The 22,933-nt window shown below is 43.5% G+C and overlaps 1 protein-coding gene across 9 annotated transcripts in view; it reads left to right on the top strand.

The window, feature by feature from the left end:
- The window catches only part of FOXN3 (forkhead box N3), a 173,600-nt gene that overhangs the window by 35,610 nt on the left and 115,057 nt on the right, over positions 1-22,933 (top strand). For all 9 annotated transcript variants that reach the window (XM_042048345.1, XM_042048347.1, XM_042048346.1 and 6 more), the window contains exon 2: positions 2,126-2,682. In XM_042048345.1, the coding sequence (XP_041904279.1) occupies positions 2,140-2,682 (543 nt within the window). In that variant the 5' untranslated portion in view covers positions 2,126-2,139. The remainder of the gene's footprint in view (positions 1-2,125; positions 2,683-22,933) is intronic.

Below are 22,933 nucleotides of genomic sequence, written 5' to 3'. Positions count from 1 at the left end.
CCCCCCGGTGCGCCCCCCCCCGGCCGCGGCGGGCGCGTGTGCGGAGCGCGTCCGCCGGAGCTCCCGCGGGTTAAACGCCTTCGTGCGGCCGTGGGCTCGCCCGTGACCAGCGCTCTTTTGTCTGCCGGTGGGGCGCCGCTGCAGCCGCCACGGGCCTCGCCGGCAGTCCCCCCATAACCCCCACGTATGGCCCCAGTCGGGCCGCGCCGCCGCGGGGCCAGCCCCGGGCACCCCGCCTGCCCGCGGCGGCCCCGCTGGGAGCCGCTCTTCGGCCGGGCTCCGCCGGACTTCCTTGCCGGCTCTCCGTGCCGGCCCGAGGGGGCTCCGCGGGGCTGCGGCCCCCCGGTCACCCCGCTGCCTGGAGCGGGGAAAGAGAGACAGGGGAAAAAAATCATGAAGTGATACGGCCCTTTGGGAGGATACTGGCAAATAAGGAAATTAAACAGAAAGAGAGCAGCATGTTGTCATAGCAACAGTGCAATTAAATTACTGTCAGCCATCATATAATTTTCCTGTTTAGAAGCTCATGGGACGGAACTTCCATTTGGAGTCAAAGTTGAGTGTGCAGCGTAGGTAGGCAATGCCAGTGCCCCTGCACGCTGGCGATTGCCTTGTTTACCTTCTGCTTGCGCTGGATGCAGTTTTGAAAGCTAGGAAGTGGGGCCGACTCAAGTTTGGCCTCCTGGTGTTTATGTCTGCATTAGTATTTTTTCCTTTTCCACATACTTACTCACGTAAAACTGCACATTTTCACTGAGCATGTTGAGTGTATTGATGGGCTTCTGTGCAGAAAAGTTTTGTGTGTTTCATTTTTAGTAATGTCTGCTTTTGTGTAACTTGTTTATAGAAAGACCCAAGGAACTTAAAAGTTTTCATTCTTGCGCATTTATGACAGCTAAAGTAAAGTCCATTATTCCTCTTGCCCATAATGGCTGTGTTGCTCTATTTTTCCCTGCAGATAGATAGTTTATTCTGTTGTTACCTGTAGCTTTTTTTGCCTTTCATTTATGGTATCGTTTGTGTGACTGCATGACTTCAGGTAACTGCTGAGGTTATATTTTAGGTACAGGAAGTCATTATGTTCGTGTTCAGTGTTTGTGCAGAAAACTTTGTCCTTTTAAATTCTGTTATTAACTCTGTTCAGTTTTTGTTCCACTTCTGTTCACATCTCCAGACTTAATTCCTGGCAGTTTGACTGTATGTAGAAGCTAAGGGAGCCTGTTTCCTGCTTCTGAAGTAGAATTGCTGGGCTCATCTGCTTCTCTTGAGTTGGGCAGGGGCCCAACTTCAGTTTGCTTCTGAAACACTCAGGTCATCCCAAATATTACTGCTCACAGATGTCCCTCCAGGGCCTGCTGGTGCAGTACCATCAGCAGCTCATCCCACCTCTCATAAGCCATTGTTGAGCATCACAAGCAGTCCTTCTGACTCGTGTTTTCTACCATGTTTGAAATACAGTTCAGCTTATGTTAAAATCTTCTCTGTTTACATACATTTTTAAAGTACTCTATTGCTCTGGCACTTGTTTCCCCATGTCCCCTGAACTACTGGGTGTTGCTTTCCCTCTTGCCTTCTCCTGACTTTGCTGGTTTGCTCTCATTTCTGAGTTTTGGTAGAACCAAGTCAGACAAACCAAGGATGTTTGTCTGCTTCAGCCTTTAGCCAGAGTGATTATGATCGTGGTGCTATTGTGTTGTCCTCAAACGTGAAACAGCTGAAATTAATCTGAAGCAACTGGCCTTAAGTCACTCTTACTTTTTTTTTTTTTAGTTCACATGCTTATTAAAGTGTTACAATTGGAGTATTCAATGGTTTGAAAACACCTCTTTATCACTAAAGAGATATGTCTTTGAGATTTCCTCTGTGGGACTTCACATACATGAAGCAGAACTGAGGTGTATCTGGATTATCGTCTTAACCCATCGACTGAAATTTCTTCCCTTGTGCTGACTTTAGATTATTTTAGTTAGCAGTTGTGGATGAGTATTATGTGAAACTGTCATGTTTAATACAGATGGCAAAAGCCAAGTGACCAGTTAGGGAAAAGCTGTCAAAATGTTACGCAGGACCTTTTTATGAGCTAACTTTTCTCTCCTTCTCCCTTTCTTTGGATTTACTCTCCCAGGAGCTGCTGTCTAAATGGGTCCAGTCATGCCTCCCAGTAAGAAGCCAGAAGGCTCAGGAATTAGCGTTCCCAGTGGATTGAGCCAGCATTATCAAGATAGCGATTTATCAAAGGCACTTCACGATGACGAGGACCTAGATTTCTCTTTGCCTGCCATCAGATTAGATAGAGGGGCCATGGAAGATGAAGAACTAACTAATTTGAACTGGTTACATGAGAGTAAGAACTTGCTGAAAAGCTTTGGGGACTCAGTGTTACGGAGCGTTAGCCCTGTTCAGGACATCGGTGATGACACGCCGCCGTCTCCTGCCCACTCTGACATGCCCTACGATGCCAAGCAGAACCCCAACTGCAAACCTCCTTATTCCTTTAGCTGCCTCATATTTATGGCCATTGAGGATTCACCAACCAAAAGACTGCCCGTAAAGGATATATACAACTGGATCTTGGAACACTTTCCATATTTTGCAAATGCGCCCACTGGATGGAAAAATTCTGTGAGACATAATCTATCCTTGAATAAGTGTTTTAAGAAAGTGGACAAAGACCGAAGTCAGGTGAGTTTGGAACTATGGGAACCTATCTGGCTCTGAAAATATTCACCTGCTAATCCCAGAATATGTCCTTAACAGTGAAATACAGAATGTGCAACTCTGTGCCTGGTAACATAGTTGATTAAGTTCAGAGAGCCAGCATTTCTTTAGCATTGCGCATTCTGATTTTATTAAATTCATTGTCTAGACATCTTTAAGAAAGTGCTCAGTGTGTGTGTGTGTGTTTTTTCCCCCCAGCTGGTGTCTTCATGCATAATGGTTAAATACTGTTTTTAGATCATGCTGTGGTAATGGTTTCCAGCTATACTAGATGAATGTAATCATGTTATAAATGGGCTGCTTGCTGTTCTTGGCTTATACAAATGTATAGTGAAAGGGTATGCCTTATGTAAGAGTCCATCTCTATTGCCCTGGTCTGTGTTGTAACCCAAAAAAGCTTTTCTTTCTTTTACACAAGGAGGGTAATGCTGATGAAGCTCTGTTGCATTTCAAGCAGGTTTTAGAGAGACTCTTCAAAGAGAGGAGACAGGTCTGGCATCAAAACTGAAGGTTACCATTCACCAAAATTCCTGGCATTCTTTGGGCTCATGTAACTTCTGCAGCTGGTGCAGAGCAGAAGCCCTGGGAGCACATCTTTGCTTTTGGATCTCGGTTGTTGTCTCCTGGGTTCATTGCTGATTTCCCAGCACCGTCTGCAGGAAGAGAGGCTGTGTGTAAGGGAATGGGGAAGCAAGCGGAGCAGTGGGGGCAGCCTTCTACTCCATCAGTCTGCCTGGGATCAGGAATCAATTTCTGAAGGGGACCTTCTCAAGAAGCAGTGGTCTGGATGAATCTTTGGCAAAGTATGAGTATATTGATAAAAATATCAGCTTGCGGATTAATTTCAGAGGCCTTCTCACAGGTTAGGGAAATAAATAGGTAAAATCACATCACTCATGGTCTGTCTCTAAAATTGGCTGAAGCTCAGAAAGTGAACACTTCCCCCTGGCAGAAACAATAGATGCACTCAGCTTTTGTATCTCAGTGAGATAAATGCTGGGATTGTCTTGTAACTTGTTACCCTGAAACTAGACTTCTCTTGGTGGTGCTGTTCTCCCTATTTTGTGTGCAATTTAACTTTAAAAGCTGTGGAATAGAAGCTCAAGTAACTCTAGAGGAGGAGTCATACTCTATCCTAAACTAGCAACTTTTCATTTTAGATGAGTTAACTTTCTTTTCTATGGAGCTTTCATTTTTAAAAGGATTGACACATCTATCTTCCTTTTCTTTCTTTTTAAAAAGTATTATTACCTGGAATCCACTGTCCCCATATTGCTGATCACACACTGTATGTTGGTATTTTTATCAATTATTTGCTGTGGAAGCTTGTGTGTGAGACTAAAAAAACCTGTTCCTGAACTGGATCTTGTTTCGTGTAAGCCAGAGTTTTAAATTCTGGTTTGGAAGTGAGACTGTAATAATAAATGCCACACCAGACTTTTATGACCCTGTCCCAGATTGTACGAAATCTTCACACAATGCACTTAAAAAACCACCAAAATACTGTAACTGGCAAGGCGTGTGTTTGACACTGCCATTTGTGTTCTGTTCTGTCCCTCTTCCTCTGTTTACAAGTTGACTATTCAGATTTCAGCTTCCTTCCTATGAGGAACTTGTCTTCATGTCTTTCTGTGAAGTATCCGGCGGTCCAGTGAGCTCATCTGAACAATACCACACTGCACTACTGCTCCGTGGGGAGGTGGCGCAGCACAATGCATGACTGGTCACCCACGTCTCAAATTCGTGGTTACAGCCATGGTTACACAGCTAGACAACAAGGTGTGGTGGGAGGCCTTGCCTGTATGAATAACAGGGTGGAGTTTTATTAATTCCTGGAAAATCTCAGATTATGAGAAAGAATTTCTTGCACTTCCCGAAGATGCTAGTAACTTCAGCTAGCCAGCTTTAAGGTGAATGAGATGGGAATCTCAAATGTAAAATGCACCACAGCAGGTCATTCAAGTCCCCTGCTGGGTTTTTCCCTGTGTCCTGGCCAAGGGATGTGGCAGACAGAGTCCTGAGTTCAGAATTGGCCCTTGGTCAGAGTTGCTGAATCAGGTGCTTGACAGCTAATTGCGGACTTGGAAAGCAGTAAATGTCAACTGATGGCTTCAAAAATGCCTTCGTGTGTGTCCACGCACACTTGGGGTTGATTTGGTACCTTGCAGCAAATACCTCTGCTGTTCGGAAGGAAGGTGTCCATCTAAAGGGTTCTCTGGTTTTGGTATGGGGCTTGGGGCAGGGGAAAGAGGGGCTTTCATCTGCAAGGAATCATTTTATGCTGCTTCTCCTTTGCAGACAGTTTTTGCAAATTGCAGGTTTGGAGTCTGCCTGTTTTACTGGTTTTGCATGAAAAAAAACCCTCAGCATTTAGCAAATGGCATGTTATGAAATGCTAACAAGATGGGCTCTGAAACATGTACAGTATGGAGGGAAGGAGTTAATCAGTGCTGGGAACTGCAGGCATTTCCCGGTTGATGTGCATTGACACTTCGTGAAAAGCTAGAAGCTTTTCCTCTCATAGTTGTGCTTTCCAGTGTTTGTTTATGTAGCCTTTCAGTAATCGTTTTTCTAAAAAAAGTTCTGCTGAACACTTAATTCTTTTTTGAATTCCCTCTGTATAGTAGTTTTCTCAGTCTTGAGTTTCACTAGTTTATATTCATGGGGCTAAATATGCATCTAATAGTCTGCAGCTTTTTCTGCCTGCATATGAATGCTTGAATTTCCTGATGCGAGATCATTGTAACAGAGAGGAAAAAAAAAGACAGGCTTCATCCCCATTGTGGTTTTTGACTTGCCCTGTCCTGGTGCTTTAAGTCTGGTGTGGAATGCTGGGAAAAGAGGATTTGTTTTTACATTGCTGCTATTCCATTTCAGCTGCAGTGCCATCAGGCTTACCTGGCAAACCAAAAGCGTGGCTGTTAGTGTAACTGCGATGAGGCTGATCTGGGTTGAGACAGAGAGCTGGGTGGAAGAAGGGAAAATGCTGAGCCCTTGATTGTACAAACCTCTTTGCATTGAGCTCAGCAGTTTAATAATAGTTGGCCAGAGTATGAAGTTATCACATGATGGGGAGTAGATGCGGAGTTCCCTGGCTTTGTTTGTACTGCCAGACCTGTGAATTCACTTGTTCAGATTAATCCTATTGTGAACATACAGATCTAAATGTCCTGTAGTCTGTGTCCCACTTAGTACAGCCCATTAGTCCATGACTTCCCTACCATCTGGTCCTTGGCTATAGAGAGGAATTTTTCTTGTATATGTGTCTCCATAGCAACGAGTTTGCAGTTGATATGGAAAGTAAGCAGTTGCCGTAGCAACGGAGTTACTGATGTGGCAGCTTCTCTGCTTGCAGGGAAAGGGCTAAGCTAGTTCAGACCCATTATGTAGGTTTGCTGTGATTATAGCTATGCCCACTAGAGCTGTTTGAGCTAAGGGGCGGCTGAAAAATTTTGTTACAAGACCTATTTTTGCCTCCCTTGAAAATCTGATTTATTCGTATAGAGATTCCTGCTTTGAACAAAGGCTGGTAGGATTGTCTTTCCAGGGTGTGTGATGTGTCTGTGCCTTTTATGAATTCAAACTTCCTCAGTCATCGTTATCAGATGAGGGGAAATGATGTTTGACCTTGCTGGCTTCGCTGCAGTATTTTTGTCTCTGTGAACAGCCTGTGGTTATAAAGGTTGGAGCTTTTGTCCCCTTGCTCCTCTCTGCTATTCTGCTGTTTTTTCCCTGCTCTGTGCTTCTTTGGGCATCCATCCTATCAAGAGGACTCCTCTTTGTGTCTGCACTGCGTTGTCTGAGATAGGGAAGCACACACATGCTTCTGGCTGTGTGCACGCTGAAGAAATTCAAGCATCTGAAAGGTTTATTTGGCACTTATGCTGAGGGACATCTTAATAAAAATGTAATGAGGGTAAAGGATATGTTTATGGGGATGGGAGAAGAAAATTCTCCTCGCTTGATGTGGAAGTTATTCTTAGAAGTACGTGGTCCATAACTGGGTCATGGAGATCCAGCCAGGCTCCTCCTCTGTCTGGAGCAGGCTCTGAGATCTGAGGACTCCCGAGTGGTCCTTGAGCTTTGCGAGAGCTGATGTCTAACTTGTCCTCATCTAATGCACTGTCTCTCATAAGTGCTCTGCCAGGGCATCTTGACAGGAGCCGTGGGGAACCCCTTTGGGCACAGGAGACTTTTCAGGAGTGCCTCTTGCAAATGTCTCTCCTCTGATACGATAATGTCTGGGGTTTTGACAGGTAAAATCCTGTGGAAAGATCAGTACTAGACGGAATGAGAGGAAAAGGACCCTGCTTGTTCTTTCTTAGAATCTCCTAATCCAATCTGCATATGCACAAAGGTGAGGGAGATGGGACCCTGCCCTCCCTCTTTTAATGTTGTTGAGAAGGTTTCCTCTGAAAGGGAATAGAAACAATCTCCTCTGTTTTTACTTTTATCACCTAGACTGATCCAAATAACAGAAGTGTCAGAATTTCACTGCAGTTATAATGGTTTGGGAAGCAAAAGTGAAAAAATACCAAAAACCAAACCCAACAAAACAACCCCTCAGATTCACGTTAAAGGCTTCAGGTGATATTGACGCCATTAATAAATTAATGTCCTAAATAAGCTGGTGCAACTGTTAGTTTCTTTAATTATTAAAAGGATATTTTGTGGTTTTAAACTGGAATTTGTCCAGTTTAACTTGAAATGCATTTTCTTATATTTCTGTCTGTCATACCAAAAAGCTCTCTAATATCAGAAATTTTCTCCTCAAGTTGGTATGCAGAGAAACAAGGGTCATCTCTAGAGAAATCATAAAAGTCTAGAACCATTCTGTAAATGGAGTTTCAAGATATTAGACAATTTATGGAGACCTCTTCTTGAATCCTTTCCCTTTTGTTTTTGAATTGCAAACCCCAGAATCATTCAGAATATTTAAATAATAGATTTCCTAAAGCTGTGCATGGAAATAACACTCTTCATTTCACTGGCTTCCAGCTGCTTGACTTTACATCAGAGCTAACTCTTTGCACTGGAATCTGCCTGAATTAACTGTTTTAGAGCTGTAGAAAGCATAAGCAGTTATTTTCAAGTAATGATGAAGAGCTGGCAATATCCAGGGATTCCTCTGAACCTTATATGTAAGGTATTTGTGTTATCTTCCTCTCGGTTAAGATAGCCTGCGGGCAGGTGCCCTGCTGCATAACTGAGGTGTTGGTTGCACAGTGACAGGCCATTGACCTACCAGAAGAAATTGGCCACTTAGGTTAAATAAACTGGAGTAAGGTGCCCTGTCTGTGCTCATCACCCACAGCAAAGATGATGCAAAGTGTGTTAAGCATTACTGAAAGAGCATGGGAAATCAGGAGTGAGCTGCTCTTTACCACTGGGCTTGGGCCGTGGTGAGGTTGATGAGTCCATTTCTCAGCTGTGTTTGCATTCCCTCACTTGTGACTGTTTGCTCCACCACCTTCGTGGCACGTGAACTTTTGTGTTTCTGTGACAAACAACTGATCTGACTGGATTTATACCTTTCCCTCTTCTTTTAATTCTTGTGTTGCTTTTCATCTTAATTCCTCAATTCAGGTCACAGTGCAGTCCAGCTAATAGTTGTGCTGACAAGGGGAGTAGAGATGATGGGGAGGCTGGGGATTGCCAGTTGGGATTGCTGAGACAAGCCATTCCTTACAGAAGAAGGGCTGGCAGCTGCATGATGCATGACTGCTTGGTGGGGTAATGGATGTAGTCCCTGCCACAAGGTAAAGGTTAAGGCAAAATGAGAACAGAAGTTTAAATGCAATGGGAGGCTTTCTTCTGCTGGAGATGTTTGTTTTGTTTTCCCTTTAGGAGCAGGACTGTGCTGTTTGTTGTTCAAGTGGCCTGTGTTAGTGACTCTTCTTAGTGTTTTACAGCAGATTTAAAGTGATCAAAGTCTGGGCTGCCGTTCTCCTGCATGAACCCTGATGAACCTGGCTGCCTGTTCCCTTTCCTGGGAGGTGGAATTGATCTGGGGCTGTATTGCAAGCCCCTCTTCAGTTCCTACTGGCACATGTGTCACTATGTAATGAGCAGGCTGAAAACTCTTTGTATAGTTTAGTTTGGGTTATTTTTCATTGGGCTAATTTAGCTGGATTCATTTTCAGCTCCTTTTTTAGTTCATGGTTACTGTGGTCAGAGGAACACCAGTGTCAGCACAGGCCATGGGCTCAGCTCTGTTTAATTTGGCATGAAGCTGTGCCTGGGGCTTCCAGCCAGCTCAGAGTTGACCTGGTGACAGGAGGAGAAGATTGGGAAGGGAAGGGGTGAGGGATGCTCTTATATTTGAGAGCACAGGCTGCACTTAAACCAGTGGGGCTGCTTGAATATGTTCAGTCAGGTACATGCTTGGTGCTCGATCGGGTCCATAAGATATGGGTGAAATGGTTCTACAAAAGCTGCACCAGGATGTGTGCACGTGTGTTTTTTCAAGATTTGTTTCTCTGTATTGCCCAAGGTTCTTAATTTTGGCAGTAGAGGTGGCTCTGTGTGAACCTGTGCTGTGCATCCTCTGAAAAGCTGTTATGGAAGAGGAAAGGATGTCTATAAAATCAATTGTCAGGCTTTATCCATGCTGCTGTCATTATGTCCTCATCACCTCCTATGTTTCTTTCCAATTGTCAGAGAGATAATGAAGTGCTGTTGTCACTGCCAGCAAAAGAAGCACAGATCCTGGAGCTGCACTCTGGCTTGAGCACAGGAGGCCTTGCTGATGACGGGCTGAAGGATGTGGGCACACAGGAGCGCTTTTACATGTCTATTAGTGAATGTGGCAAGACATGCCCCTGAGCACCAGGCCCACGATGGTGGCCATGCTAACTCTGGTTGTAGCTGAACATCGGTGAACTGGGCTTGCCGGTGTGGCTGAGTGTATGCGCTTCTGTCTTGTTCTTCAGTTCTTTGGCAAAACATAAAAGAATCCATTTTAATTACTAAATATGTGTCCCTTAGACTTCCTCCTTCCTTTTCTAAAAGGGAGGTGTTGTACGTTGTCTGAAAGAGCCCAGCAATTTGTGCTGTGTGGCTTCTTTTCCTGGATGAAGACCTTGAGAAAAAACATTTAAAAGTCTTGGTCATAACTCAGCAGTTGAAAATAATTGAGGAGTTGAGAATACTCTTCAGGCAGCCTGAAGTAGCCTTTGAGTTGCGGTAGAAACTTCCTTTCTTTGCTCTGGATTCAGGCAGTTACTGCGTCCCCACTGAACCTTAGTTCAGTCCTGCAGCACGACTGCGTTATTGGTAAAGTCATTCACACAACTGGCCTGGTGGGCTCTGGGTGGCAGTCTGCAGGTTGCTTATACCTGCCCCTTCTGTGTTATTTTCAGCTGATTGCCGTATCTTCATCATAAATCTAGTTAATATAAATGAATGGTATAGAATAACATAAGGCAAACTCCTTAGAAACAAGGGACCCTGTGTGACTTTTTAATTTGGCTGGTTGTCATTTGTATGTTGGTCAGTGGTGGGTTAGCATATAAAAGTAGTTAACTTCTGTCATTGCAAGACTGGGCAGACTTGCTGGATGAGGTCATGGTGCAAGCACTGCATGTAGCTATAACAAAGCAGTATGTCATGAAGCTCAGCAAGTCCAAGTGCAAGGTGCTCCATCTGGGTCGGGGCAATCCCAGGCACGAGCACAGACTGGGAGATGAAGTCATTGAGAGCAGCCCTGCGGAGAAGGACTTGGAGCTTCTTATGGCTGAAAAGCTGGACATGCGCCAGCAATGCGTGCTTGCAGCCCAGAAAGCCAACTCTCTGCTGGGCTGCATCCAAAGCAGCGTGGCCAGCAGGGTGAGGGAGGAGATTCTGCCCCTCTGCTCTTGTGGGACCCCACCTGCAGTGCTGCATCCAGCTCTAGGGCCCACAGCATAGGAAGGACATGGACCTGTTGAAGAAGGTCCAGAGGAGGACCATGAAGATGATCAGAGGGCAGAAGCATGTCTCATGAAGACAGGCTGAGAGAACTGGGGCTGTTCAGCCTGGAGAAGAGAAGGCTACGGAAAGACCTTGTTGCAGCCTTCCAGTACCTAAAGGGCACTCTTTTTTAAGAGGGAGAGGGACTTCTTATACAGGCAGAGAGTGACAGGACATGGGGGGAACAGTTTTAAACTGAGAGATTTTGATTAGATGTTTGGAAGAAATTCTTTACTGTGTGAGTGGTGAGGCACTGGCACAGGTTGCCCGGAGAAGCTGTGGGTGCCACATCTCTGGAAGTGTTCAAGGCCAGGCTGGATGGGGCTTTGAGCAACCTGGTCTAGTGGAAGGTGTCCCTGCACGTGGTGACTGAGTTGGAACCAGATCATGTTTGAGGTCTCTTCCAACCCTAACCCTTCTATGATTCTATTCAGTTACTCTTGTGAACACAGATTTGTTTAAGAAAAAAGCCCCATGTGCCTGCCTCAGGTTAAGTTTTGCTTAGCAAGCATCTAGGGAAAGATGTGGCCCATGCTTATATGTATTTTTAAGATAATAGAGCTTTTTCTCTCTAAGTAATTTGCTTTTATGTTTTGATACATAGTCTGGTATTTTTAACCAATACAAGTCTGGTAAAGGTCTTCTAGGTAAAGGAAGATACTGGGGGAACTTCATTTTTATGAGATACGTAAGAATCTTGCTGATTTTGTGGTACTTTTAGTTTGTCAGTTTTTAAGTAGTTTAGAAACAGTGAGATTTTGCTTTCTTCAGTAGTAGCAACTGGCTTGTTACGATTCAGTAGTTAAATTTTGGTCTCAAGGAAAAAGCTATTTAGCTTCCTAACATCTGTCATTCAGTTGAGTTCCCGCTTAGTTTAAGTTCCGTCCCCCAACTGTTCGCCACCTGCTCCAGTGTCTCAGAGCTGGCTAAAATTGGGGTACCCTCTCAGCTCCAGAGATAAGAAATGATTATGGGTGGGCTGGGGAAGAGAGGAATTGCCAAAATTGCTTGTCTGGCAGTGCTTCATTGACAAGCAACAGAGAAACATGGGTGGTTGGTTCAGGTGCACTTACGAGTCCCTGTCCTTGACACTTGAGCTCTGACACCCTTAAAGGTAAAGTGCATCCTGAATATGTGCCTGGATGCTTTATTCAGTCTTGTAGCTTAGTTTTTTGGACTTAATTCATATGTGTCTTTTCTCTGGCTTGGAAGAATTCAGGCACAGAAGTAATACCGTATGCTTTCTTTAATAGGAGGCAAAGCCGGCTGTTCTGGAGGACCAGGCATGTTGCTGTTGGAGAGTGGCTCTGTGGGTGGTTTCAGCAGTCTGGCTGCCCTGGGACTAAATGGCCTCATAGGTGAGGGCAAGAAACACTTTCTTCAGGTGTGCTGCTTTTAGCAAGAGCTTCCTGAGATATTTTCCCTGTGAACAAAATTAGCATCCAGGACTGAAGCTCACAGCAATTCTCACCTTTAATTACTCAAGAGGGTGTAGAATACTTTGGCTCTGCCATGCCATCGTGTCCATGATTCCTCTTAGCCTGCAGCCTTCAGATCTTAGTGATCAAGTGGCTGGAGCTGCTGAGATGTCTGGTAGTTGGGAGAGTGCACTTACACATGCTCATTGTCACTGCTGTGTGTGGCCATTTATTGCAATGGCAATAAAACAGTGGTTATCCTTTCTGGAGAATAAGTACATTTATAAAAGTCTCGATGCTGACAAGGTTTATCTACGTGCTGGCAACAAAACTGGCTTTAAAAGAGTCCTAAATTTCTGGTAGCTGTAAGCGGTGTCAGTCTCATCAGTGATAGAGGTCATGTAAGATAAGCAACAGGGGAGAGAAAGAAAGGGAGTGACCTTCCTGCTTTGGCATACAGCTTTTTTTCCTCCTGAATTTTTTGTGGGTCATTGTTGGCCCTTCTTAGCCCGAAACATTACTTGTTTGGTTTTTTTTTTTTTTTTGTTCTCCCACTGGTTTGGACTCCTGACTTCACAAAAGCTGCTTTTGATTTACTCTTGAGTATCAACAACAGAACTGGGACTGAGGGCTGTGGAAAGTAGCTGATGTGGCCATAAATGATGCCTCTGGATCCTGCTTAGTTATCCATAATAATAATTTTGAAGACAGTATCTTTTAATTAATTAATTTTGTTAAATTAATTTATTTCTGTTTAGTTCTTCACATTCCGTTCAGACTGTTACGGAAACAGTCCTGGGAACTAGTGTAGGAATTTGTGGGAGGACTCATTCTAAGGATCTTACATGTGAGTGGGTTTTTTCTTGTTGAAGTAGAAAAGAAACCAAATTGCTGCCCTTAGCCAGTGACTTAAGATACCAAAACACTATCTACAGCATGCTGAATTGCTATATTTCATTGCAGCAGTGAAGAGTAGCAATTTACCACTAGCTGAGAGCTCTCAGGATTTTGAAGCACCAGTGTAACTTGCTGAATGACGACTGTTGGTAAGCAGAGGCACGAACAGGCTTCTGTACAGGGAAGTCTCAATGGCATGGAGAATTGTCTGTGGCAGTACGTAGAGCAGAAACTTATTGATGGGATTTTGCATAAGAGAATCTACTTGAATGGTGAATTCACACTCATTCAAGCTTTGAGCAGAAAATTAGCCTGTGCTCCACAGCTATGTTTATGAGATCCCACAGCTGCCTACCTGTGGGAAGGTACTCACTGAGATGAAGCAACTAATATAAATGTATTTCTGACTTTACAGTTGAAAAAAAGTGTCTACAGTGCAACTTGCAGGGGCTGTGGGGGTTAATGCAAGACTAGGGTTAGTTGCTGGCATACCTTATCTCAAGCTTTCATTTACACATTTTTGTCTCTTTTCCTCACCCTTTAGTGTGGAGAGTGGGAACGCTTACCTCTTGTAGGTTCTGCATGCGTCAGTAAAAATAGGGAAATCATTCATGAAATGTCTTGGTTTTACATTAGCGGGAGGGGTGTTAAACATCACTGTTAAGGTTAGTGGTTCAGAATGTAATAAATGTAGCACTTCTGCAATTAGATATCTTTTCTTAAAATAGTTGAGAAGAACTAGACAGACCTTGCAAGGACAAGATCTTCATCCTTAGGACTAAAGTCCTTCCCATGCAGGAAAAGCTGTATTTGAAGGATTCTCCTCAGTACCACTGCTTTGCAGTGGCTGGTTCCGTGCAGCCTTCTCAAGCCCCAGAAAAACAGAATCACTGCACTTCCAGAGATGATCACTGCTCCTGGGAGCACTTTGCAGGCTTTCAGAGAGAATGTTTGACAGGTTTAAAAACTGCCCACTGCTGGTGTATAAGCTACAATTACGCTTTGGGTGAACACCCTGTGCCAAAAGGTATTCAGTTCTGCAGGAATTCCCTTCAGACATAATATTTATAAATAACTTTAACTGGAAATAATTATATGATTCTTATATAATTCTACCCTTCCTGAAGTACTTGAAGACTAAGGGGCTATACATGAATAGAATCATAGTCATCCTGAGTTAGAAGGCATCATTGAGTCTGACTCCTGGCCCTGCACGGGACTCCCCAAGAATCACACTGTGTGCCTGAGAGTACTGTCCAGACCCTTCTTGAACTCTGTCAGGCCAGTGCTGTGACCACTTTCCTGGGCAGCCTGTTCCAGTGCCCAACCACCCTCTGGGTGAAAAACCTTTTTGTGATATGATGGTGTAAGTAGTTTGCTGGCTTTCCTGTGTAGCTGAAGTAAGAAGGAATGCATAGTGTGCATGGAAAGTGCAGGTTTTCAGTCTTCAGTTAGGAGAGATGGGAAGTTGGAGAGTCAGGATGTGGCTGAGATGGCTGAGAGTGAGACAAATGCTGGCATTTGTACTATTGTGTGGTTTGCTTTGAAGCAGTTGGATGAACTTGTCCAGAATCTTTTTTCCTGTTTGGGTAATTAATGTAATGCATTTATTGTTATGTAATTACTCATTACACTAACTTATTTGTGTTTTCTCTCTTACCTTTCTTCTATACAGGTGAAGGTTTTCCCCTTCAATGTTCAGGGCTAACTATACAGACCTTGCTTTTGTAAAAGAGTGTAGGTTTAGTTTACAATTTTATATTGATATGTAATACTTTCTAGACTTTTAGCTGCATAGCAGAGAAAGAGGAAAGAAGCTATTATGGAGACAGATTGCACAGAGGACTCAGTCCAGTACTAGCTCCCAGCTCTTGAGGCAAAAGCAATTTTATTGTTTATGATGTACCTCCTTTTTCTGCTTAAAATCTTTTTTTTTATCTATCTGTATATATGTGTGTGTATATCAATATATTTCATATAAAAAAAGCATTACAGAGTCACACTGCTTTTTTAGATCATCCAAACACTTTTAAGATAAAATGGTAGCAAAAATTGGGTAGAGCTTTCTATTGCTTGTGTCTCTGTGCCAGGAAAACAAGATTCTGTCATAGTGGTACATCTTGAATCACAGAATATTCTGTGTTGGAAGGGACCCACAAGTACCTTCAAGCCCAGCTCTTAAGTGAATGGCCCAGACAGGGATCCAAGTGGCAACCCTGGCATTATTAGTACCATGTTCTAACCACCTGAGCTAATCTCTGCAAAGTTTCCTTGGAAAAGATGTCTTGCCGCAACTGGTTACCAGTTAGTCTAAACAGATGACTCTAAATTAAGAGTCTTAACTAACCTGAACCACCTCTCTTGTTTTTTCCAAAACAAATCAGCATTTAAAATGTAGTAAAACACCTCCACTTTGACTAATTTTTTGTTGTTTCAAGTTTTGTTAAAACACCCGTAATATTTCACTGCCTTTTGGGCAGTGCTGCATTTGTTTGGAGGAGTAAAGTTCCTTGTTCTTGGCTTAGCAAGTCTGCTTTGATGTGTCATTTGCTGTTAGTTTTTAGAGCTGACTAATTTTGAATTTGGGAAAGCAGAAATGTAATTATGACCCTTTCCATTAAGGGACAACTTTTTCTGTCATTCTTGTTTGGGAAAAAAAAAAAATCATTTAGGAAGCTTTGATTTTAATCTGTAGCAATGAAGTTGTAGAAAGGGTTTTGCTTTCTCATCCTTTTCTTCTGTGGCTAGGAAAATGTCTTCCTCCCACCAGCTAAAATTCTTGCATTATTTTAGTTTCAAAGTAAATATGCTTATGATCTAACCACTTTTGCTAATTACCTTGTGCTCTTTCACCAGCACTCAAGTTGCACTCACCTTCCAGTAGAGTCCAGTATGCCAGAAATGCATTTGGCTGGCTTGGGCTGATAGGACAAGAGTCCGTGTCTTAATTATGGTAGAGTTACCCACTTGTGTGCCACATCATCTTATATTTATTCCCCTTGCTATTTATAAAACAGGGTTTGCAAACTTGTTGGATTGGCACTTTGAATCTTTAATTTAGACATTCATTTAAAAGGGGAAGAACTTGCTTCATCAGTAAACATGTTTTTTTTCCTGTTTTGACTGTCTGTTGATTCCTCTTGTTTGTCATCAGGTGAAAAATAAAACCATTCTAGAGTGGTTTAAACAGCTTTTCAGTCCATGCCATGTGTAGCTTCAGTCTTCTTGCGCTGTGTACCAAGACATGCTTTTGTTTGGAAAGGAAGGGAATTTTGCAATTGCCCAAATAAATTTTCTGTTTGTGTTTAATGGCTTTTAAGTTAGACCAAGTAATGTTAGCATCTAAGGGTGTGTTTGTGTAATAATATGCATGGACGTGATAAGAGTGGTGTGGGAGGGTATTTATATAGAGATTTGTATCTTTAAAGTTATGAAATTGGCTTAAAAATCACGTCATTTAAAGCAATGAAGGGAGGGGCTGTGTGCCTTATTTTAGAGCCTTTAAGAACTTTTACAAGCTCTTTTATAGAAATGAAGACAGCTGGAAAGGTTTTGTTTTGGCCCCCCGGTTCGGCCCCCTGCCCCCCCCCCACCATCTCATGACTTTCTAATAGAAACATCTAGAATACCAACGTGCTAAAAATGCTATGAATCACCAACATTAAAGCGAGATTCTGGAGATTGCAATAAAGCTGTAATCTGTCAAGTTAATTTCAAGGTCTTCTGTTGGTGGTGTGTTTGGTATTGCCTGAGAGAGTCTTTTGCAAAAAAAACGCTAATTACAGAAGTCCTTCACCATGCAGTGCAGCTGTCAGCATTTGTGGTCGTAGGGTGCAACTATGAAGAGAGAAGGACCCTTTGGAGCAGCCAGCCCTTTTTATGGGCTGGTGCTTTGGAGCTGGTGTAACTGGCTTCCTCTTGCGGGGGCAAGCAGTGGTGAGTTTTTACACCGTCAGCATGCTCAAGGGCTGGTTACTGGTTTCCAGCAGGATTTGGTACATAATGCAACTCTGAGAGGTAAGATGACTGCTGCTAAATTGTTTCAGTATTGGTAGGATGAATGGAGTCAATATAAGGTGTCCATTCCTTTTTTGTTCAGCCTTTGGATAGGGCCTTCAGCAGTTTGGACTTCATTTTCTCACTGTGCATTTTTCTCTGTAGGGGTGTTTGTATGTTTTTGGTTGCTTTTCACCTTCAGATATTCAATTCCAATTGCTATTTTTGTGGTTCCCCCCCCCCCACCCCCCGTGCCTTAGTTCTCATTTTTTTGCTGTCTGCATCATCTCTAAATGTAACTGATCATAAACACTTGTCTGAGGAATGCAGGGGAAGTGCTTTCAGTCGTCGTTGCACTGTACTGAAAGTGCATTTGCATTTTGAAAAAGAAAGAAGTTGCAGCCTTTTTTTGAAGCAGGATTTTCACTTGTAAACTGTATGCTATTTTTGGCGTGTCAGCTATGAAGGCTTCCTGTGTGAAACTGATCAAGGAAAAGATCACAGGAGACCTGGAGCAGTGACTCAGGTCACAGCAGGCCTGGTTGCATGACACCTGTGTCATCAAAATAGCCTTGCTTTGGCATCCCTAAATGAGATTTTCTCTTCCTTTAGATGGTAGGTTTGTTCAAAGGCATATTTGATCATGAATAATTTGGAAGAAAACAACTTTTTAACCTTCTGAGAATATCATACATCTTCTCTTCCTTGTTACTTCTGAACTCCTCACAACATCATCATCTGATGCTGGGCAAGTTGTCGATTTTCATTACTGGAGTCTGCTCAGAAGTTGTTTCTCCCTGTTTCCTTCCACTCCAGGCATGTTAAGTCAGATAAATTCATACACGGATGTTTAATCACTGATCAGTAATCATCCTTGTGCAATATTGATCAACAGCCTTTTTGTATGCAATGATCAGAATGAGTAATAGCTTCCTAGTAAACATCGAGGAGTGGGAGGTGAAGATGGTGACTTAGTCCCATGTAGAAGTTGACACAGCTTTTTTCCTGAAGTTTCTAGACTCCATCCAACTTATTTTCTCCTCACCTTCTCCAAACTCTGTTTCTCTTCTTGTTCTGTTCAAGCCAAGCATAAATCCTTCTTTCCGTAGATGGTGTGTCTTTCAGCAAGTGCCCCAGTCCCCTTCTCAGGGCTGCTGGTGCTGCTGAGGTTGTCCAGTGTCTCGTTTTCCTGAGGAGCCTGTCATTTCTTCTTTCAGTACACTACAAGCACACACAGGCTTCCTGTTTCATGGGGGCGTCCTGTGAACATCACACCTGAAAATGAAAAATGACTGCTTGTGAGATAATTCAGTTAAAAAGAAGCCAGGGAAAACCCAAATAGGCCGGGCTGTGGTGTGTAGGTTGAAAGCTGTTTTTTACCCCCTCCTTGCTCCCACTCTTTCCTAACTGGGTAAAAGGCCCAGTCTGTGCCTGAACTTGCTATTCTGAATAACCTGTTATCTGCACACAGTGACTGATGCTCACATCCTGTTTGCTACCAGCTTAGAGCATCCCGAACATTCCTATTTCTGCTGGGTCTGTTTCAGTGAGTTTGCAGTCTGGCTCTCTGCTGCTGCCTCTCTCACGTGCCTTTTGATTCTCTCCTGTGAAATTGAGGAAACTCACTTCTTCTTTACTGTTTCTATGAAATAGCAAAATCATTGTGGGATTTGGAATGGCATCTGGAAAAATGAGGTAGACTTTTAAATAGAGGAATAATTTATGCTGAGTCAGGATTTGTTAAGTATGTAGACTTTGATTAATGCTCTGCTAATGTAGAACTAGTCTGCCCAGGAAATAACATGAATAAACCTGTGAATTCTATTCTTGCCAAGATGTGGGTTTTGATCAGGGACTTGCTAGCTTCCTTGGAAAAATTGTAGATTTAAATATTCCTTTTTTGCACAGCAGTGAGTTCAGATATTACTTCTCTAATGTAATCACTTTCCTGTGTTTAATAATAAACTATCTGCACAATTTCAGATATGCTTTACTGATGGAGGTGCTCACAGATGCTGATTATCCACTCTAAAATACACTTGATCGAGTGGCTCATGCTGCAGAAGTTTTCCATGCCAAGCTTTGTTGTCTGCCACTTTTAGTATTTTACCAGTTGCAACCTGTGTAGCCATTCTTGCAAAAATACAGTCACCTAAAAAACCCAAGACAGAAAAAGCCTATAGTTAAGTCTATTTTTGAGATGGCTGTGTAGAGATAAATATTAAAGGCAGTCTTCTTACAGTTTTAATGAAGCTTCTTGTGAATTAAACTTTGAAGACTAAGCAAGTTCATCTTCTTACTCTTTTTACAAGCCTTTGCTTCTGCAGCAGATGTAAAGTAAAAGTGGGAAAAAATATAAGTACGTCTGAATTAATGGCTTCCACAGTGAAAAGCACCTGCATTGTTCTTTTTAACTTACTCCACCTTGAGGATGATTTGGATAAGACCTGACAATGTAGCTTTCTTTCACCCCCTGCTACTGCATGCAGAAGGACAGAAGGACAATTCTCACCTGTTTCTCCCTCCCTGACTTCGAAGGCTGCTCATCTCCTGGGGCTGGATGCAGGTTCCCCAGCTGTGGCCCAGTGGGTGCTGCTGCCCTGCCCTTTCAGGGAGGGTGAGGGGACTGTCCTTGCTGCCAGGGTGGAAACGCTGTATTTAACCCATGTGCCACAGCATCTCCTGTTTCTGCTTGTGGTAATGCCATGGCCCTGGCTATCTCCAGCCATCCATGGGCTGGAGCTGGTGTGCGAAGAAGCTTTGTGCGTTCATGCGCTGCTGCCAGAGGAGACCAAAGGTACAGCTAGGACTGGGAGAGGGTGCTTGTAGTGACCTGTGGCATGGCAGTCAATGGAGACAGGTAGGTGGCTTAGCAGCCCGCTCCCTGCCTCTGCTTGCATATATAATTTTCTTGCCATCTTGAGATTGGAGCCTCCTTATGCTGGAAGGCTCTGGTGCAGGAAGGCTTTTATGGCCAGCACTTCGAAAGACACAGGAAGAGGTTATTGCTTAGGTGGTAGTGTTCTGACTCTGCAGATGGTCCCAGTGAGGGCTTGTTGCTCTCTCTCTGGCCATGTGTCGGTTTCAGTGGTGTGGCTCTCAGGTGAGATTTCTTTCTCAGTTTGGGTTACAGTAAAAATGAGATGCCAAATCCCACTAGGTGAGGAAAGCCCTCTCTTACAGGCACTGCAGTTCTAGTCCCACCAGAGTGCCCAGTGTCTAAGAGGGAGTGTTCTTACTGTAGCTGCTGGGTTTTGACCTCCCCACAGGAGGCTGGTTTGTTCCTAGAGCTAAACTGGTCTTTCCCTGTTTTGTCTTCATTGCAGAGCCATTGATCTTACTGTTTAATTTAGGAGGCATTTCTCTAGAGGCTTGTGGTAGTACCTGGTGTTTGGGTGGAAGGCTGCTTGCAAAAATGCCGAATTGTGGTGAAGTCCCAGAACTTTTTGAGTCCATGAAGTTTCAGTTTATGACATTTGGGCTGTTGAGGCCCTGCTTCAACGTGTTTTTGCTGATTTGGACTGTGTGAATGAGATGAAAACTTCACTGCAGTCATGAGTTGCTTCATTTTTGGAGGATGTTTGCAGCACGAGGAGATGTTTTATTTTGCTTTCTGGGGTTTCATTCAGCCATGAGAAGGAGGAGGAGGAAAGAGAAATGATAGTAAAAAATAAGTGTCTCTGAACCTAGCATAGAAATGGGACACAAGCAGAGTAGAATGTGTATGTAAGTAGCCGAAGTAATGTGTGTGTTGATGGGTGTGGGTAGCACTGAGGTCTCTGTTGCAGGAGGATGGTTATTCTTCAGGGTGTGCCTTCTGGAGGTGACAGGGATCCTTTGAGGCTGCTGAGTGGGGCTTGGGATGGAGCACAGCTTTGTTTCTGTAAAGAGCCCGGGGAACACTTGGAAACCCCACATCCAGGGAGCCTCTCAAACCATTTATCAAAGTTGCCTATCATGCAAACCAATATTAAACACTAAGCAAGGAAAACCCATACATTAAATAAACAGTTATGGGGGAAATGGTGCAAATCCATTAGCTTTTGTCAGGTCTTCCTTATTTCTATTTTTGTTTGTCACTGATAATGGATTTAGTACAACCTACTCCCTCTCACACATTTCTGCTAGCTGTTAACCCCTTCCTCTGGAAATTCACTTACTGGCTTATTTTGTCATTAATACAGTGACAGGCAAAAAGTGACCTGCAAACCTTTAGCACAGATATAAGTGTTGAATAATTTTTTTAATATCTGTTATGTGAAGGGTTGTGTTTTAAGATCGTCCCTACGTTTTCATATATGATGTAACTATATATTTGTAAGAAAAGGCAATTCATGTCTTTTCCAGTTGTAGACAATGTAGATAATATGAAGGGCATGGATCACCAGTGGGTATTTAAATAAGTGCACCTCTAATATGAAATTAGCGCACCCCACTGAATGGGCTGTTGGTCTGGAGTCTCAGGGTTTTTTTTCCTTTTTGCCTTGGATTTTATAGGTGACCTTGAGGATTTTTTTATTCTTTCGTTTCTGCATCTTCTCAATTTTCTTTTCAATAGAGTAGGGATAATTACACTTTCCATGTATACACAGAAATTCTGTAGGCTGAAACAGCATTATTAATGCTACTGGCTGCCTAATCTCCTCAAGCATGCCTGTGATGGCCTGTCATACTTACAGGCTTGTCTTCTGGGCTCTGCTGCTTTCCCAGCCCAGTCTCCGTGTGTCTGTTTGATCTTGCACTTTGTTCCTCCCTCACAGTCTCTCAGCCTGTCTTCTTCAGCACCCAGACTTTGCCTAGCCTGCAGAGACTTTGGGCAACGTCTGGGGTTGCTAGGTACTGGCATGAAACAACATCTACTTTATATAGGAGCCAGGCGTTGTTTAAGGGCAGTTAATGACACTGCTTTCTTCAGCTGCTTGCAGGATTTCCGTGTGGCAGCCTAATAGCTTCATAGGGTGGTTTGCATATGAACTCAACTAGGACATATCTAACAAGCTAAGTAAGACTCTTGGAACTGGGTGACATAGTGCAACACCTCCTGAGCCTGTTGGAGGAATCGTTTTATGATGAGGGCAGCGGGAAGCTGATGTGGTGTAGGAGATCCACTGCTGTATGTAGGCAATCATTTTGTGTGGGCTTACCTGTACTAATGGACATGTGCTGGAGGAGCAGTGGACCAGATGTGCCCATGGGCAGTGGGTCACTGTGATTGAAATAATGATAGAGAATCATTCCAGACCTGTTGTTGAAGTGCCCATTGCAGGATCAGGAGCCTGGACTCTGGAGACATGCTTTGGGTTGGCAGTCTTTGGCTGCAGCTCAGACTTGCTGGGTGTCTAAGTCATGCACTAGAAGACATTCCTAACTTCTCTGTACACATGAGGGAAAGTGCTGAGGTAAAAAATTGCTTAAAAGCCCGTGAATTCCTTCATTTGTGTAAAACCCAAATGCAGTCAGCCCCGTGCCCACTGTTTCTTTGCTCTACCTGGGGCAGGTGGACAAGCCCATAGGATCTGTGCCTTTCAGTCTGCTAATGGGGCTCTCTCTGCAGGTTTGTGGGGGAGGGGGTGGGGCAGCCTCGGAGGGCACGGCTGCAGAGGGCAGGGCCCTTCACTCTGATAGCACATACAAGCCCAGAGGTACAAAGAAAATTTCTGGTATGTCTTGTTCTGGTGAGACTTGAACTCCTTTAACACAGTCCATTTTGGTGGCGCTTTCTTGTGTTACAGAATATCGCACTGTGTCTTGCCTCTGAAATAGGTTGTGTTTTTTGACTACGGAATACCACGGCCTTCCCTTTTCTCAGCTGTTACTTCTCAGTGCTGATCTGGCCTCTTTATTCCTGTATCATTGTTTATTTGTATGCTTGGCTTCCTTTTTGTTTTATTTCATTTTGAGATAAAGTAGTCCTTTTCCTCTCTAACCATACTTCCATTCTCAGGGAAGTAATA

Source organism: Corvus kubaryi, unplaced genomic scaffold, assembly GCF_017639235.1.
Source record: "Corvus kubaryi isolate FWS band 111438036 unplaced genomic scaffold, C.kubaryi_AGA036_p1.0 66, whole genome shotgun sequence".
Lineage (NCBI taxonomy): Eukaryota > Metazoa > Chordata > Aves > Passeriformes > Corvidae > Corvus > Corvus kubaryi.
This window is presented reverse-complemented; position numbering and strand designations above follow the sequence as displayed.